The sequence below is a fragment of the Oculina patagonica genome, chromosome 10 (assembly GCF_052425735.1).
Source record: "Oculina patagonica isolate OP01 chromosome 10, crgOcupat, whole genome shotgun sequence".
Lineage (NCBI taxonomy): Eukaryota > Metazoa > Cnidaria > Anthozoa > Scleractinia > Oculinidae > Oculina > Oculina patagonica.
Window position 1 is genome coordinate 23,025,350 of NC_135767.1, and position 18,167 is coordinate 23,043,516.

Here is an 18,167-nt window from a genome sequence, read left to right on the forward strand (position 1 = left end):
GCTGACTTGAATGACAGATGGCTCAAATATCCCATGATTATACGCGCGCGTGCTGGCAACTGCGCAATCGTTGAAGTACGCCAAAATGGCGGCTTCAGGGGCCCTTGAACCTCGTGTGCTAACGTACTCGATTCACAAATGTTCAAGCCATTCTGCAAATTATTTGCCAGCGTAAGAGCTCGTACAGACATCGTTCTATCATTTACTAGAATTTGGTGGGAATGACAACAGTTAATTTTGGAAATATTTTCATGTTGTTTACAGGAACATTTTGGTTGACAAACCGAATGATCAGTCCTCGAGATGGTCTTCGGACAGCAATTATCCACCACAGGTAAATTAAAAGTAGGAATCTTAAAAGAAATAAGCATTTTACGTCTTTAAATAGTTAATTGACTGGTTATGCGCGGAACGTATCGCTATTTTTACGTTAAGATGGATTTCAAATCTATCTTAACTTGATTAAACTTGGTTAAGAAATCAGGTTAACAGATTTTGAACTGTCAGAATCACGGTATAAATTATTAAACACAGGAACACTTTTAATAACTTAAACAGACATATAGATCTGAAACTACATAAATGTACAACCCCTAAGAGCGTTGGCATGCTTCATGTACATTTTCATTTTCATTCCTAGTAAAAATTCATCTCTGCAGTAAATTTAACAATTGGTTCATGCTTTAGCGTGCACTATTGGGTTATGGTGCATACGGGAATGAAGAGCACGAAAGAAGCATAAGAGTTGCCTGAGGCGGTAGCCTCTAGCTTCTTATAAGTGCTTTTCAAACTTCCCAAGTGCACCATTACTTGATAATGCACAGCTAAAAGCATGAACCAATTGTTTTATAACGTTGCCAGTGGAAATGTAGATTTAAAACCACGCAGAAAACTCATGTGCAAGAAAAAAATTCTGGCGAAATCAATATGCTCATGCCATGCTTATGCTATCAGTTTGCACTGTTGGGTTTTGTGCATGCTCACATATATTGAATTTGATTGCGTGGCTCTGCTAGCTATGTTCCCAATTTCTGATTTTGTCAGAGTCAAGTCCTGTCAGAGTAAAGCACTTGCTTTCCAAAACCTTTCCAAGTGCTGTGCAGTAGAGTGATACCTATAATTAATTAGTGTTAATGGCTGGTTTTGTTCTTTTCTGCAGTTTCTTATACTGAAACTAGAAAAACCAGCCATAGTAATGAGTGTGACATTTGGCAAATATGAGAAGACCCATGTATGCAATCTCAGGAAATTCAAGATTTATGGAGGATTGAATGATGAACACATGACTGAACTTTTACAGAGGTACAATGTTATAATGAGGTGCTGCCAGAGTAAATCTGACAAGTGACATGGCCAAAAAAATAATGACAGTACATAAAATGAAATTGCAAACTCTTTTAATTATTGACAGATCCACCGTATAAACAACTATCCAATGGATAGTGTAGTATGTTTCGTCAGCATTTATCCACTGGATAGCGATTTATCAGGTGGATAGCATTATCCACCCTTTGAATAACTGGGCCCAGGTTTTAGTTACATGAAATCATCCAACCCCTTTGCTTGTAGGACCTCAATAATTCATGTTTTTAATACTACGATTTAGTGTGGGTTAACATTAAACACATAAGAGGCAAGGCCATTACATGTACATGTGTGTTCTTGGGCAAAAAATGTTATCTGAATTGATGCTGCATCCTATAAACAGATATATTAAAAAAAAATTAATTGTTGATGTATCTCTTCATTTGGTTGCTGTATAGAAACTATTCTAGCAGGTTAAAAATATTGTTTGTTTCTTGCAGCGGTCTAAGGAATGATCATGTGAAAGAGACATTTGAGCTTAAACATGAGTTGGATGGGAAAATGTTTCCCTGTCACTACATTAAAATTGGTGAGTTCTGACGACCAGATGATATGCAGTAATTGACTGATCAGGGAGAGCTGGGTGGGTTAAGAAGCATTTTGCATGTTCATGTAACAAGGAGCTACCCAACAAAAAGGCTTTTTTAATGCAGTGTATAATGTACATGTAGAAGTGTTCAAGACCTGTGCTATCTTGTTTGCAGTTCCTATTATGTCATGGGGACCCAGTTTCAACTTTAGTATCTGGTTTGTTCAGCTGTCAGGAGTAGATGATCCAGCGATTGTTCAGCCAAGTTTGGCATGGTTTAATACAGTAAGTGTAGCAATAAGTATAGCAACAGGGCCATAGATGCTTATATATATGGCCCCGTTTTGATTTGACTGTTTCTCTACAAAAGTGATCATGTCCAGACCAATTTTTTGGCGGTTTGTGTTAACATGCCTTAAGCCTTATAATTTAAAGGCTGGGGGCATAACCAACTTATGTTGAATTTCCAACCGTTTTCTATTTGTTGTCAGAGTACTGTGTCTTATCCTTTGCATGTGAGCTACAATTAAATTAGAAAACATTTCTCTGTTTTTTTTTCTCACTGGTTTTCTTTGCATTTTCGAGAAATAACCTACCAGTAGGCAAAAGACTTCAACTTTACTAGCAGATTTCTTTGCATTTCTCTTTTGGAAGGAGAAACAAAGGAAACCTTTTGTTTCTCCGAGTTAAGAAACCAGCATAATCTTATTATTAAGATTATGCAAATCCTATGGAACATACAGAATGGTCTAAAATTCAACATAGGTTGGTTATGCCCCTGCCCTTCAATTACTGCCACCTTGTGAAGTTAATACAGCCAACTCATTTTTGTGGCCTTCAGTATGTTATTTAGCACTATTGTAAAATATTTTAGAGCAAACATCACATTGGTTGTTAATTTTTGACTTCCAGTATAGGGAAAGAGAAGCAATTCGCCTTTGTTTGAAACATTTCCGACAGCACAACTACACTGAAGCTTTTGAATCATTACAGAAAAGAACAAAGATCACTCTTGAACATCCTGTTCTGACAGAACTTCATCAAAAACTGGTAACAGTCTAAAATATTGTATAATATTGTAACTGTATTGATATACTGTTTTCTTGTGATTCTTGATTATTGATTTGTTGCACTTTTCTGTTCTAGGTGATAAATAATGACTTTGATGGATGTGAAAAAATCATAGAACAAGCTTCCAAAGGTAAACTGCTTGTCTCATAGGAAGTACATGTTTAAAGTGCTTATATCAGTAAAGTATACCGGTAATAATAAATTGCTATCTTTATTTGTTTCCTATGGGGTAATTTGTTCTCTCTCTTTTTTGCAGATGCTATCTTCAGTCATTACATCAGTCAACAAGACTATAAACCAAAGTGGACATCAATTATCCCTCTTGCTCAAAGTACATGTAAGTTTGAAAGTCAGACACTGATCAATAGTATGATCAAGGTTTGTTTTTGAAGTCTGTATTTGGCCCTAGTGGCATCCGGGATCCCAGTCCATGACAGGGTTACCCCAAGCAATTGATTTCCCTGCACCCATTTATAGCTGTATACACAAAGGTAGGCACTTTGAGAGTGAATTGCCCATGAACACAGCACAGTGACCTTAGGCAGGGCTTGAACCCAGACTGCTAGTTCCAGAGTCCTGTGCAGTAGCCATTAAGTCACTGTGCCTCCCACACAAAAGGGGATGTGGCAGTTGTCTTTAAACACAGCATAAGTCTGATGTTACATATAATATGCTGTTGTGTTCTCAGATGAAGACAGCAGCTGTTCACGTCCTGGTATGAGAGGTGGACATCAGATGTCAATTGACATGGAAGCTCAAGTTATCTACCTTCTGGGTGGCTGGGACGGGATGGTCGACCTGGCTGATTTCTGGGCATTCAGTGTTGAGTCAGCTCAGTGGACATGCTTGTCACGTGATACTGAACAGGATAGAGGGCCGTGTGCAAGGTCATGTCACAAAATGTGTCTAGATGGAAAAAGGAAGTTGATTTATACCTTGGGTAGATACTTAGACTCTGAAATGAGAAATTCAACACCACTTAAGGTACAATGCTTAATATGAATAATATGTTTCTCTTATTCCTAAATAAAGTGCTTTTTTCAATAGTAAATAGTACTATAGGATACTGACTGCTGCAATGATTTGATAGTTTGCTGGTTGTAAAATGTTATTCTATATGCCAAATTAATAAGCACACAACAGCAACAATGCCAGTCTTGAATGATTCTCGTTAGGAATTCCATGACAAATACTGTCAAATCTTCAGTAAATCATGAAACACTTATTCTGCTGCTATTTTTTTTGAAACGCAGCAAATAGCAAAATTATGTAGTTTGATGACACTGTTCATGTACTACAGGTTATACAAGTTTCTGGACAACTTGTCTCATAGTGTAAACTCTCCAATAAGTAATGATTATTAATAATTGTTACATTGTATAAACTAATATAATATGACATAATTAGATATTACATGAAATTATGCAGTTTCATAGCACTGATTACAATAATTTTAATCATTAATACAGAGTGAATGCTGAATTATCTGTGAGACATGCTATCATCATTGAAACTTGTGATAGCCTGACATAGCTACATAGCTATACCTTAGCTTAAGGTCATTGCCCTGTATTGCATTGTGCATCCTTATTGTGCAGAATTTTTATGCGTAATTAGCGCACGCCAATTAACAAAATGGTGGCTTTTTTTCTATGCGGCTAAGTCCGCGAAAAAATAAATCATATCTTTTCTCGTAAAGGAGTTGGTGACCTATCAGTTTTTTCTCAGATTTTGGGTGTAGTGATCAAGTTATTTCTGTAAAACGAAAACAGATCAATTCCTATGTTTGAAAAATAGATTATCACTAAAAATGTGTACTTTGGCAGTACTCTCAAGGGAATTATTAAGGAATTATGTGGTATGTACAAGGTCTTTCTGCTCCTAAATGAATATGGGGACCCCATTTTTTTCTTTCAAAATGTAAGTCCCCTTAAAGTTATCAACAGATAGGCAAAGTTTGGTTGAAAATCTATTCAGTTTTATTTCAGGGCAATGACCTTAACTACATGTAGCAGAAGCTGCAGTGACAGTCTTTTGCTTTTACTTTTCAACAGAGTGATTTTTATGTTTATGACATAACTTCCAACCAGTGGACGCTAATAAGTGAGGACACAGCATCTGAAGGGGGACCACCTCTTATCTTTGATCATCAGGTGGGTCAGTTGCTCAGTAAATACAAACAACAAATAAAACAAACACAGAAGCAAATAAACAAACAACAAGGGGTTTAATTGAAGTGTTGTGAAAAAGTTATTACCTATGTTGCATATCTGTGGTCAATGCAGTAGCCTGCGAATACGGCTGCCTCTCCACGTTCCGATCCGCTTGCTGCGTTCGGATCGCAGACCTCTCTCCCCTCTGAACACAGCAAGCGGATCGGAGCATGGAGAGGCAGTTGTATTCGCAGGCTATCAATGCAGTACATTAAAACCTGTTCTTTTATTTTTTCAGATGTGTATTGATGTTGAGAAAAGCACAATTTATGTCTTTGGTGGTCGTGTACTGACCAGGTGAGATATTTCTCTTTTTCTGTTTGGTTTGTGAAATGGAAAGTTCTTTTAATTGAAATCTAGAAATGAGAGAGGAAAGCCCAAGAACTCAGCTCCAAAAGCCCTCAAGCAAGACGAGGACCAAGAACATCTAAATTGTTTTAAAGGCATCTATTTTCCACCAATCTGTCTGAACTATACATGTGTGAATGCCATTTTCACAGCTGGTTTACAGAGGCTTATGCCAACTTGGACCATCTGTAGAACCTCCTCTTAAATACTGTTTTGTATTTGTTCTCAACCATTGCTTTTCTGTTTAATGTCCTATGCTTCCCCAAGTCCCTAAGTCCCCCCCCTCCCCCATTTTCTTCTGTTTTACATCTTCCCTGAATTCCAATCCCCTTTGAGGTTTGAAATTGAACCTAGGTCTCCAATGTTAGCCTGGTACACTAGACAACCTGTCAATGATAAGAACAGCTAGGTGACCCTAGAGTATTGAATTCAGGTTACCCTGAGTCCTGCTCTAATTTCACCCCTTTCCCGCTCTTTCCTAACCCCCGCCCCCCTCCCCCAATGGTTACAAATACTTTTGACAATGATTGTTGAAGAATGTGCTGTTTTCTGTTTGTGATATTAGTGCAAGTGGAGACGAGAGAGCACAAGAAACATTATTCAGTGGACTGTATTCTTACAACTGCCAAACAAATACATGGACTAAACTCAAGTAAGTGTGCTTAATGTACAGGGTTGCCACAGGTCAGGAAATGGTCAGGGAAAAATGAAATTCTTCAAGGTCAGGGAAAAGTCATGGAATTTTATTTTGAGTCAGGGAAAATTGAAATCACCGCTCTTTTTGTAACAGATCTCATCACCTGAAAGTAAACTTTGTATTTTGCAGGGATGATTGCTCTGAGCTACGATCAAGAATAGGACATTCTATGTTGTTTCATCCTGTAAGTCATGGAAATTTTTTTTTAAAAAAAGGAAAAGGATAGGAAACATTTTAAAATGGCAGGGCAAAATAACCTGTTTCATAAGATTTCCTCTCAGGTCAGTGCTGCCCTGCCATTTTAAAATGTTTTGTCTTTTTTTGTTGTAGGAAAAGAGGCTTCTATATATTTTTGCTGGCCAAAGAGGAAGAGACTTTCTAAGGTACCGGTATAACTACAAATTTTTATTAGTATAATTTTTTTTATATATGGGCCGGAAACAAAGAAATTTAAACAGTACCACATGAGAATACCAGTTGCTTATGAAAAGTTACAGAAATGTCTAATTGTAGAGCATAATGAAGATTTAAAAGCTAGAATTCGCTTTTCGGCGTAGGCTCGATTTCCGCTGCTGTCTAGAGTCCGGCCTTTGTTCATTTAATGAACAGTGGTTGGTAATCGAGCCTATTTTTGACAAGTGGGAAAAAATTAGAGAGTTTCTTATGATATTCTGGAGCTCAAAAATTATGTTCATGAAGTGCAATGTTCTAAACTGCTGCTTTCTTTCTTGTTCAACAGTGACTTTATCACGTACAATGTGGACACTCACGAGATATCATTTATATTTGATGGAAGTAAAAAAGACTGTGATCAAGGTAATATTATTACATGTATGTTGATGTATCCACTGCTGCTTACAATACCAAGAGGCATGGGGGCCTAATGGTTAGCACAAGACTCTGGATCGAGCGGTCTGGGTTCAAGCACTGGCCAGGGTCACTGGGTTGTGGTCTTGGGCAAGACACTTTACTTTCACAGTGCCACTTTTCACCCAGGTGTATAAATGGGTACCAGCAAATTTAATGCTGGGGGTAACCCTGCGATGGACTAGCATCTTGTCCAGGGGGAGTAGAAATACTCCTAGTCGCTTCATGCTACTGAAACAAGGAATAAGCCACTAGGCTCGTATGCAGACTTTACCTTTACCTTACAATACCAAACATGTAACACGATCTATTTGAGTCACATCTAAAATGATTTTTTTTTTGTTTTCTGACAGTTCCTGCTGCTGGTTTTACTCAAAGAGCAACAATTGATCCAGGGCTGAATGAAATCCATGTGTTATCTGTAAGTAGTCTCATAAAATATTAAGTCCTGCTGCGAAATTTTGCTTAATTTGGTGTCAAGATTCAGATCTGATGGCTATATTTGCTTTTATAGGGCTTGAGTAAAGATAAAGAGAAGCGAGAGGAGACAGTGAGAAATTCATTTTGGGTTTACGATATAGAGCGGAAATCATGGTAAGTATTTTCAAAGGTGATATCTGAATTGTTATACATGCAGTCAATAACATGACCACTGTACATTGTAAAATGTCTAGCTAAACTGATTGCTATAACATCAGTTTACACATGGTGTTCTTCTAATGCAGTGGGCACAATACATAGTGTTTGTAAAAAAAGGAGATTTGTTAGACATTGACTTGGGCAACATCACAAGTTTCAAATGACGACTGCGAAGAAGACTGTCACGCGCGATTCAGAGCTTTTTTGTAAAATTTCCCATTCGCAGCCATTACTTGGGGCATCACGCAATGTTCAGTGAGGAGAAGCATTGTGTTACCATCCAAATAACGGCTGCAAAGGAGAGTGTCACACAAGAATCAGAACTATTTTGTAATATTTCCCGGCATTCGCAGCTATTTTTTAGTTAGTCACGCAATGTTCAGCAGGGAAAAGCGTTACGTGAAGACTAAATAACGCTCTTCAAAGGATACTGTCACGTGCGAGTCAGAGCCATTACCAGAGCATTTTGTAATATTTTCCATTCAGGTCCTGTGTTTATAAGAATGAGAACATGGGTCAACAGTACTGGACCAAGATGCAGAATGTGGAGCCGTGTCCTCGGTTTGCTCACCAGCTTGTGTATGACGACTTACATAAAGTACATTACTTGTTTGGTGGCAATCCTGGGAAATCCAGCATCCCCAAGATGAGACTAGATGACTTCTGGTCACTCAAGGTATGCAGAGATACAAAGATTAATTCTCATTACTTGTTGTTATACATTTCTTTTAATGTTAGTTCTGAGAATTAGGTGGTAACTGATTCTTACTAATTTTCGCGCGTATGGGAAATTAAAAACGTCACTGAACGCTTTCTAGCCCAGCTTCATCCTTCAAACTCGGCGAATAAAAACCTTTGCCCAGCATCTTAACTTTACAATTCATAAGTTGTCCAGAATTCAATTTTTGTAAAAGATATTTGCCGTCGGATTCCCATACAAACACTATAATTTCTACCCGCTTTTGAAATGGCGTCGAAAACCGTGATGAGGCCTATTTTTGGCGTGTTTAAATTTCACGCAGTCTTTTTTTCGCGCGTATTAAATCTCGCGATTATTTTGAAATTCCAAAAATCGCGAAAATTAGTAAGAATAAGGTATATCAGGACATTTTACTTGCTGGCTCGCTTAGTACTTGCGCCTGTCTTCTTCAAATGTATTGATATCGTAATTTTCACGTTCCAGCTGTCAAGACCTTCAAGAGAACACTTATTACGAAGATGCAGATATTTAATACGAAAACAAAGGTATAGTTTAAATGTGTGTCGGTCATTGTGTCTGTTTGCCTGCCTGCCTGCCTGTCTGTCTGTCTGTTTGTCTGTCTGTCTGTCTGTCTGTCTGTTTGCCTGCCTGCCTGCCTGCCTGCCTGTCTGTCTGTCTGTCTGTCTGCCGCCTTTCGTCAACATGACTCGCCATTGGTCACGTCAATCACGTGTTATTATTTGATTGTTTGATTAGATTTCAAGAAATGGCATCACGTGATCCGTTTGCCGCTCTTCAGTACCTGCAGGTAATTTGATTTTCCCTGCTGTGAAAGTTACACGGAGGACCAAGCACTAATCAAGTGCATCTAAAACATTGATTCGCAAATCCTCAACTTTTTGAATCTTTTCTATGCACAGAATGAGCTCTCAGAGACAGTGGCCCATGATGACCCAGAGGAAAGTCAAGAGGTGACTGAACATTTACTTGAATATAGACATCTAATTTATTGTGTGTAGTTCATGTTTGTTATAAGAGGTTGATAAGGTGCTTATTTTGGTTTTGTTTTTCAGTTTCGCCTTATTGCATCCAGCCTATTTTCACATTCAGTCTCCACACAGGAACGAATGGTCACTGACTCGCCGGGTTAGTTAGTATTCTCTCGTACATCTGGCGCAATTTGTTGAAATTGCAAACTATAGTTGAATAATCCAAGAATACTTTATCTCTCAATTTCAAGAAGATGTATATTGAAATTTTCTCTTAATCTTCAGAGTCTCTATCGCCACCCCCGAGTGATGGTTTCACGGGAAGAACACAGGTAAAGATGAATGTAGAACAGCATAGATTACAGTCAACGCTCTCTAAAACGGACATCGTCTGGACCGGCCCCATCCGTCCGTCTTACAGAGGTGTCCGTCTTTTAGGGAGTTTAGTTACAGTAAAATGACTGAGAAACGGCAGGGACGGGACCAACATCAGGTGCCTGTCTTAAGGAGGTGTCCGTTAAGAGAGAGTTGACAGTAGTACATGTTTGCTGCAGTGTCCGATGACGAAAATGCTCTACATTGCTGCTGCAAACCCGTAAAAACTTGAGAGCTAAAGAAATACTTTCCTTTCATCTCCCATCCAACTAATTCATAGCCTGCGAGCAGGCTCTCTGGGGGCAGCGCGAGCGGCGAAGCCACGAGTTACGGCGAGCGACGCGAGCAACGAGATAGCTCGCGTCCGCACGCAGGCTCACAAATTCAACGTCAACATGCTTTCAATAGCGAGTTTAAAGGCTTTTTTTTAACTAGCGACAGAGTTGGAGTTAAGAGATCTAGTGAACATCAAACTGACGGAGTCGTAAGCAGAGTTTCGATTCCGCTTATGTCTCCGTCGCTTATGATTTGGTGAAAACTAGATTGTCTGAGTCGCAAGCAGAAAGAAATCACTTGGAGGGTGTGAAAACTAGGATTGTTATTGGTTTGTTCTTCCGCTTCAGCTTGCGACTCCGACAATCTAGTTTTCACTAGATCATGAGCGACGGAGACATAAGCGGAGTCGGAAGAAAAATGGAAACTCTTTGATTTTTCCGATTTTGATTCCGCTAAGGACTCCGATTATCGATTTTCACTAGGTTGTAATCACTCTGACCACTCCGATTACGACTCCAACTCCGACTCTGTCGCTGGTGAAAACCAGCCTTAAAGGCACTGTGTCACGGCTGAGTTAGTTAATTTTATTACGTTTTGCCAAATACTCGCTCTGAAACTTAAGAGCGGAATTCTCTATCTTTTTAGAATTTCCGGACAAAAAGGTTAAAATCGAATTTTTTTTTATTACGCCAAAAAGACCCTTTGGGTGAACTATTTTTGAAAATATTATGTAAAACTTCCAGCGAGTTTTATTTTTTGAGAAAACGAGGAAAGTTTGTAATTCGAGCTCATGCTGTCTGAACGCCGAGGAAAACTAATTAATTGACAGCAATTTCGTAGCATTTTCGATGCGCTCGTTCTCAACTTCAGAAACTTGCCTTGAGTTCATTTTTACATGAGTATTTAACCATCCCTAGGTCTTCCTTTTAAACAGAAAATCTTCCTGAAATATGTAATTGTTGACACATTTCTACCGCGTTAAAAATTCTATCGATCGCAATTTAATTTACATACCGAATTTGACCTAACTTCAGAGGGCTAGAACACCAAGGGTATACTCTTCTATCGGTAAAACATGGGTTCTTTGGAAAGCCCTATTCTTCCTTCTTATCATATCCAAAGCGTTAGTTTGGCCCGTAAAAAGTGAGTGCGCTAGCACGAAAAGTAGACAGGCATTTTTGACATGTTTCCGCCATAATTTCCATTCTGCAGTCAACCGGGTAATGTCGAACTTAATTGTTAAAACGAATTAAATTTGGTCTTATGCTTCGCCGTTATCAGTTTCAATTAGTTTAATTTTTTGCTACAAAACTACAATATCTCAATTTTTAACAGAAAGGAACAGTTTTAATAAAAAAATAAATAAAGCAACAAACAAGACATGCTCACCTTCATTGTGCCGCCGTTAATTTATGCGAGGGAAGAGAATTGTCGCTGTATGTTGTTTTCATTTCCACTGAAGCGCTTCCTTCCACTTCTCAGTTTTTAAATATAAGAATACCCTTTTTACGCATATACATCTCAATTTAGACGACATTCCTGACATTTAGCAAGAATCTTATCCACCAAAACGGCAAATTCGTGCTATGTGCTGTTTGACTACTCGTCACGCAAGAGAATTTATTGATATCATATTTCCAACACAAGTTGACGTGACGTAGGGACGGACCATTGAAATATCCGGTGGGGTGTTGACTTTTTCCAAAAAAAACTGTTTCAAGAAAAAAGGGATGTGACATAGTGCATTGTTGAAAAAACAAATAATGCAAAGAAAGAACCAAAACGAGCAGTAGTTGTCATCTTTTAGCGGAGGAGTTTGGGGGTGGGAGAAGGTTTCGTATTAGAAATTTTGGATTTTGTGGGGTGAACAGGGGAAAAACGTTCTGATAAAGAGAGGGGAGATACATTCAACAGGCATAATCAAATCCCTCCCACTCAACCCCATTCAAACTGAATGGTCCCAGGAGCCCCCAAATGTCGCTTAATACAGAAAACAACTGACCAGAGAAATGAATTTCAGTTATGATATTTATAATAATTCTTGCGTATAAAATCTTACATGCGTTACGAAAAAGGCCTGTATCTTTAGGCAAAAACTGAACGTCATGCAATGCTTGTGCCCTGGAATATAATCCTGCAGACAAGTAGGCCCACTAACCCCCTTCCAGCTAATGGTAGGTCACAAACAGGTAAAACTCTGCGTCCGCGTGACCACAATGTACACCCGGGGGGGTACGCCCTATAATGGCCTATACGGGGAGGCTCCGCCCGAAAGGGGTACCTTTTTCAGGCTCCAGGTATATAAAAGGGTAGGGATTTCACAAGTTTAGGTATATGAAAGGGTAGGGAAATCTGCCATAATGATATTTAAAAAGGCCTTTACATTAAATATTTCGAGCAGACGCAACTTTTGGCTGTATCGCCTTAATTTATTAAGCGCTACATAAAAATGACAAGAAAACTTCCCGTTTTAGGTAAATGTGATGTCGTGTAGGTATATGAAAGGGGTGCCTTTTTGCAATAAAAGGTATACAAAAGGGGTACCTTTTCTATCAAAATGGTATATAAAAGGGTAAGGGGTTGGATCTCCGGGTGGAGCCTCCCCGTACAAAACTTTTTCGAGTACCCCCCCCCCCCGGGAATGTACACTGCGGGCTAAGGCGTCATGAAAGGCGCAACTTAGCGGAAAATTATTAAATTAATCTATTTGCTATATGTGATAGATATAGACGTCCACTGTTCTTCTTACAGACCTGGTGAAATTTTGTCCGCCAAACAAGCCGTAGCCTGATCTCGCGGGCCTGATATAGCTTCAGGCAGTCGGTTTATAGTTCAGGTATTAGTTTTGAAGCAGCGCAAAAAATAAATAAATAAATAAATATATCAATAAATAAATAAGTAAATAAATAATTTAATCAATCAATATATATATATATATATATATGTGTAAAAATAAATAGAAAAGAAAGAGTTTTGGGTTGTTCTGATAGACAGGGAGAATGAATAAATTTTTCCGCTACTTCGCCTGCAGAAGACCCTCGCAACTTTTTCCGCTCGCCTTTATTCTCGTTAATCGCATTTTTTCGTGCTACTCCCAAAGTGTTCACCAGGGTTCTTGGTCAGCTACAAGCAAAAGAAATTAGCAATGGTCGTCCGGTTTACGTTTGGCGGATAAAATTTCAGCCGCCGCGTGGTTTAACGTATTTTCTCGATTAAACGCCAGACCTCGATTAAACGCCGGCCTCGTATAAAAGCCGGGACAAAATTGCTTATTTTTTAATAAACGCCGGGGGCGTTCGTTCGTTGCTATGAATGGCACTAGTACGGTATGCTACTTTGGAATTTTCAATGAACGCTGGCGTAACATAGCTAGGATGGACGTTGTACAACAAAATATAACCTAGCAGTTTTCGCATTCCCGTCTTTCTTACTGACGCATTTTCGTTCTTGTGTTAGTGCTTACAGGCGTTGAAATCACGAGAAACCCTCAGTTCAAGGCGTTTATGAACTTAAAACTTTGTATCCATAACCTTTACTTCATGCTCTTTTGTGTAGTTAAAATACCGTTTATGTTCCTTTTGTCATAAATCATGGTTGCAACATAAACGTGTTCAATCCGCAATAATGTACCCTTGGGAAACTGTAAAACTTAGATGCCCAGGGAAAGTTTTTCGGGGCAAAACGAAGAGCAAAATCGCCTTGCTTTGTAAAACTGCCCCATGGTCTCGGAGATCGACAAAAACAAATCAATCTGAAAATTTGACAGAAATTTGCCTTCCGTTAATAAACGCTCGGCCCGGATTAAACCCCGGCTTCAAATAAACGCCGGGTCCACCAATCCAAGTTCGAAATAATCGCCGGGGGTGCTTAATTGAGAAAATACGGTAATACAAAAATAGGGAACATCATGATCTGACATACAAATACGAGGTGTAACCACCCTAAATTAATGTTTTTAATGTGTACGGATACTGGATCTTTCCATAATATTCGGACAAAATTTCTTCAGGCCTGTAAGAAGTATAGTTGACGTCTATTAGTGTCACATATAAATAGATCAAAATACACTGTTTTTATTTTATAAGAATCTAGTTAATAAGAATATCAAGGCTGAAATTTGCGAATTTTTAAGAATATTTTAAGAATAAATCTAAGGCTGAGATTTTGAAAAGAATATAATTTTGTGTTGAAAATTTGTAAATAGAATAGAACGGACAGTCTCTAAACGGCAAAACCGTTTACTATCCAATAACACGATAAAAATTTGAGCCAAAATGTTCGATGCCCACGATAGTTCGATGAACAGTACATGCAGTGCCGTAGCAAGGGGAGGAGCCGGGGGGGGACCCGTGCCCCCCCAGTTTTTTTCCCGAAAAGTAAAAACAGACCTGTATAAAATGTTGAAAAATAAAATTTTATCTCCCGAGAGGTTTGAAACAATAACATTTGTACTTCTTCTCATTTTTTAACGTACATACGTGCTAATTAAAAGTTCTAAGGCAACTCAGACAGTTTTTAAAAAACTACAAACTCACCATGATGACTCTAAAAGGTGAAACATTTGCTGGTTTCATGATACAGAGACAGTCGGTTTTCTATTTTGTAATTGACGTTAATAGTGTTATACTCTCTTCAATGTGCATTGGTGTGCTAAGACAGTGTAGGAAGTAAAGAATTCGAAATATGCGTAAATCACAAATAGCTCTTGGAAAACGCTGGAAATAGCATTTCCAACCCTCTAGATTTCAAAATTTTCTGCAGGGGGGGGGGGGGGTATGCCCTCAGAACCGCTAGCAGCTCGCGCCTCCGGCGCTCACGTGCCCCTCCTCCCTTATTTTACCCTTGCTACGGCACTGACATGATCAATAGATACCCATTGCGTACTAAACGGAAATGTTAAACGATATAAACGAATATTAGAATGTTCATAAGAATATTTTCATTCTAAATTCAGCAGAAAACCTGAGTCGGAAAAACAACAGATTTATCTAATGGACGTACAATTAAATATAGACAACTGAAAGCAAGGCTGATCGTATATTACGTGAAAGGTTGACTTGGCGAGACACCACCGCGACTAGAACCGATACAGAAGTTTGCAACCGCAGACAGCTTTCTCGTTCTTATTGGGACTCAATGCGGTGTAGCATATCTAAATGACACCAGCTCGAAGAGCCAACGCAAATATATTGCCCAGTAACCCGTACACTGTATCAAGTTCCGTACTTTGCTGGAGGAGGGTGGGGGCAAACATTTTTGGCCTACTTGTCTGGAGGATTTTATTCTAGGGCACAAGCATTGCAGCGACATTTGGGGGCTCCTGGGACCGTTTAGTTTGCCGATGGGGTTAAAGGGGAGGGATTTGATTATGCCTGTTAAATATATTGTCCCTTTCTTTATCAGAACGTCTTCCCCTGTTCCCCCACAAAATCAAAATGTTTAATACGACCCCTCTACCCTCCCCCCCCCCCAAAAAAAATAAAAATTAAAAAATAAAACTCCTCCTTTAAAAGATGACAACTACTGCTCGTTTTGGTTCTTTCTTTACCTTATTTTTTTTTAACTATGCACTATGTCACTTCCCTTTTTTCTTGAAACAGTTTTTTTGGAAAAATTCAACACCCCTCCGGTTACTTCAATGGTCCGTCCCTACGTCACGTCAACTTGTGTTGGAAATATGATATCAATAAATTCTCTTGCGTGACGAGTGTAGTCAAACAGCACATAGCACGAATTTGCCGTTTTGGTGGATAAGATTCTTGCTTAATGTCAGGAATGTCGTCTAAATTGAGATGTATATGCGTAAAAAGGGTATTCTTATATTTAAAAACTGAGAAGTGGAAGGAAACGCTTCAGTGGAAATGAAAACAACATACAGCGACAATTCTCTTCCCTCGCATAAATTAACGGCGGCACAATTGCAAGGTGAGCATGTCTTGTTTGTTGCTTTATTTATTTTTTTTTATTAAAACTGTTCCTTTCTGTTAAAAATTGAGATATTGTAGTTTTGTTGCAAAAAATTAAACTCATTGAAACTGATAACGGCGAAGCATAAGACCAAATTTAATTCGTTTTAACAATTAAGTTCGACATTACCCGGTTGACTGCAGAATGGAAATTATGGCGGAAACATGTCAAAAATGCCTGTCTACTTTTCGTGCTAGCGCACTCACTTTTTACGGGCCAAACTAACGCTTTGGATATGATAAGAAGGAAGAATAGGGCTTTCCAAAGAACCCATGTTTTACTGATAGAAGCGTATACCCTTGGTGTTCTAGCCCTCTGAAGTTAGGTCAAATTCGGTATGTAAATTAAATTGCGATCGATAGAATTTTTAACGCGGTAGAAATGTGTCAACAATTACATATTTCAGGAAGATTTTCTGTTTAAAAGGAAGACCTAGGGATGGTTAAATACTCTTGTAAAAATGAACTCAAGGCAAGTTTCTGAAGTTGAGAACGAGCGCATCGAAAATGCCACGAAATTGCTGTCAATTAATTAGTTTTCCTCGGCGTTCAGACAGCATGAGCTCGAATTACAAACTTTCCTCGTTTTCTCAAAAAATAAAACTCGCTGGAAGTTTTACATAATATTTTCAAAAATAGTTCACCCAAAAGGTCTTTTTGGCGTAATAAAAAAAAATTCGATTTTAACCTTTTTGTCCGGAAATTCTAAAAAGATAGAGAATTCCGCTCTTAATGTTGCAAAGAAATTACTTCTGTGGATCTAAATGACAAAACCATAGCTTCATTGCAACCAAATGAGTCTCCCGGGCGTTATAATTTAAAGTTACAAGCAAACGAGATTAACTTTGAAAACTGTTCAGCCTAACAGTAGTTCAAAAACCCACATCGCAATCCGTTTCAATCTTCTTCATTTTTGGCCATCCGTACCTATTTTGGTATTCTCTGTGATATTGAAATGTTCCTTCACTGTTTTAAGCCGTTACATATATATGACGTAATTTGGTGGCCATTTCCTCTGCCTAAATGTGACTAAAATCCTTGGCACAGTTTATTTAACTTCTGTCTTTTCTTTGTTGCAGTTGTTCGATACCCTGGTGTCCTTCTTCCCAGAACACATGACACAGCCTAAAGGAAATCTTGTTGATCTGATCACGTTTTAACGTCGTGGACGTCCAAACAAGACCGAACAAACAATATAAAAGAACAGCAAATAAAGCAAGATCCAAAACATTGGGGACTCTGCCAAGGAGAGGTTCAGAGATATCTATGAACAATGTTAAATTGACCCGATGAGGACATTGCTGCCGTTGTGTGAAGTTGGAAAAGTCAGTAAATGGTTATTGGACGCACGCTGGCAGACAACCGGAAGTGACGTTACCGGAAAAAAAGCCTTAACCGAAAGTAATTTTAACCGAAAGTGTTATGACCACCACTTGACTAGTGGAGGTAGCCATGGTTTAAAAGGGACAACCGTTCCGAACTTTTTCAAGTTGTCATGTTTCACTTACTGACGAGCCTATAATAACGGCATCAGCTACTAAGAGAGAACAAAGGAGCGCGTCTTTGCATACCTGCAGTGTTTATAATTGAAATCGCATTGTGTTCGGCTTTCGTTACATATGATCGAATGTTTGAATCGCTTGGATTGCACATGGCTGTGAAATGTACCGTTTGTCGCCAGCCGCTAACGTGTTGAACAACAATCCCAGATACATTTTTTTGGCATGTTGCTTTTTTTTAAGTTCTTCGTCTCTTGGACAAGTTGGTTTTAAGTGGTCAAGGAATGAGACCAAACAAACAAACAAACTTAAGTACCGTAATGATTCGATTTAGCGCCCGGGGCGCTTATTTACTTTTGGCACCTCGAGGGAGGGCGCTTATTCGAGACAGGGCGCTTATTCGGGACAGGGCGCTTATTTAATTTTTTGAGAAACAGCCAAATGTATCTAACAATACAGAAACTGTAACAGTTAGAAATTGTTAAAAGTTCAGTTACTTTTAAAATAATTGTTTATTTTAGCAGTTAATATATTCATGAACTGTATGGTGAACGGTCAGGAGTTTATCTAGTTGACGTCAATGACTTCAGCAGGGCCAGTTTTACACAATAGGGGCACTTATTAGGATAGGGG

At 38.8% G+C, this 18,167-nt stretch overlaps 1 protein-coding gene across 1 annotated transcript; it reads left to right on the forward strand.

Moving 5' to 3' along the window:
- The first annotated feature begins 67 nt into the window (after window positions 1–67).
- Window positions 68–17,293, forward strand: LOC144667070 (muskelin-like). Its single transcript, XM_078528450.1, has 24 exons — window positions 68–171; window positions 265–334; window positions 1,160–1,302; window positions 1,806–1,894; window positions 2,070–2,179; window positions 2,807–2,944; window positions 3,041–3,095; window positions 3,222–3,302; window positions 3,654–3,949; window positions 5,020–5,118; window positions 5,417–5,475; window positions 6,092–6,178; window positions 6,353–6,407; window positions 6,554–6,606; window positions 6,963–7,039; window positions 7,444–7,511; window positions 7,605–7,684; window positions 8,216–8,405; window positions 8,913–8,974; window positions 9,186–9,237; window positions 9,350–9,400; window positions 9,503–9,575; window positions 9,704–9,750; window positions 17,115–17,293. The coding sequence occupies exons 1-24, from the start codon at window positions 86–88 to the stop codon at window positions 17,193–17,195; spliced, it is 2,202 nt and encodes a 733-aa protein (XP_078384576.1). The 5' UTR covers window positions 68–85; the 3' UTR covers window positions 17,196–17,293.
- The last annotated feature ends 874 nt before the right edge of the window (window positions 17,294–18,167 follow it).

Coding starts and splice junctions, on each gene's coding strand:
- LOC144667070 (XM_078528450.1), top strand. CDS start 86: ATGGCGGCTTCAGGGGCCCTTGAACCTCGTGTGCTAACGTACTCGATT. Junction 2,180..2,806: donor GTTTGGCATGGTTTAATACA/GTAAGTGTAGCA, acceptor TTTGACTTCCAG/TATAGGGAAAGAGAAGCAAT. Junction 5,476..6,091: donor GGTGGTCGTGTACTGACCAG/GTGAGATATTTC, acceptor TTGTGATATTAG/TGCAAGTGGAGACGAGAGAG.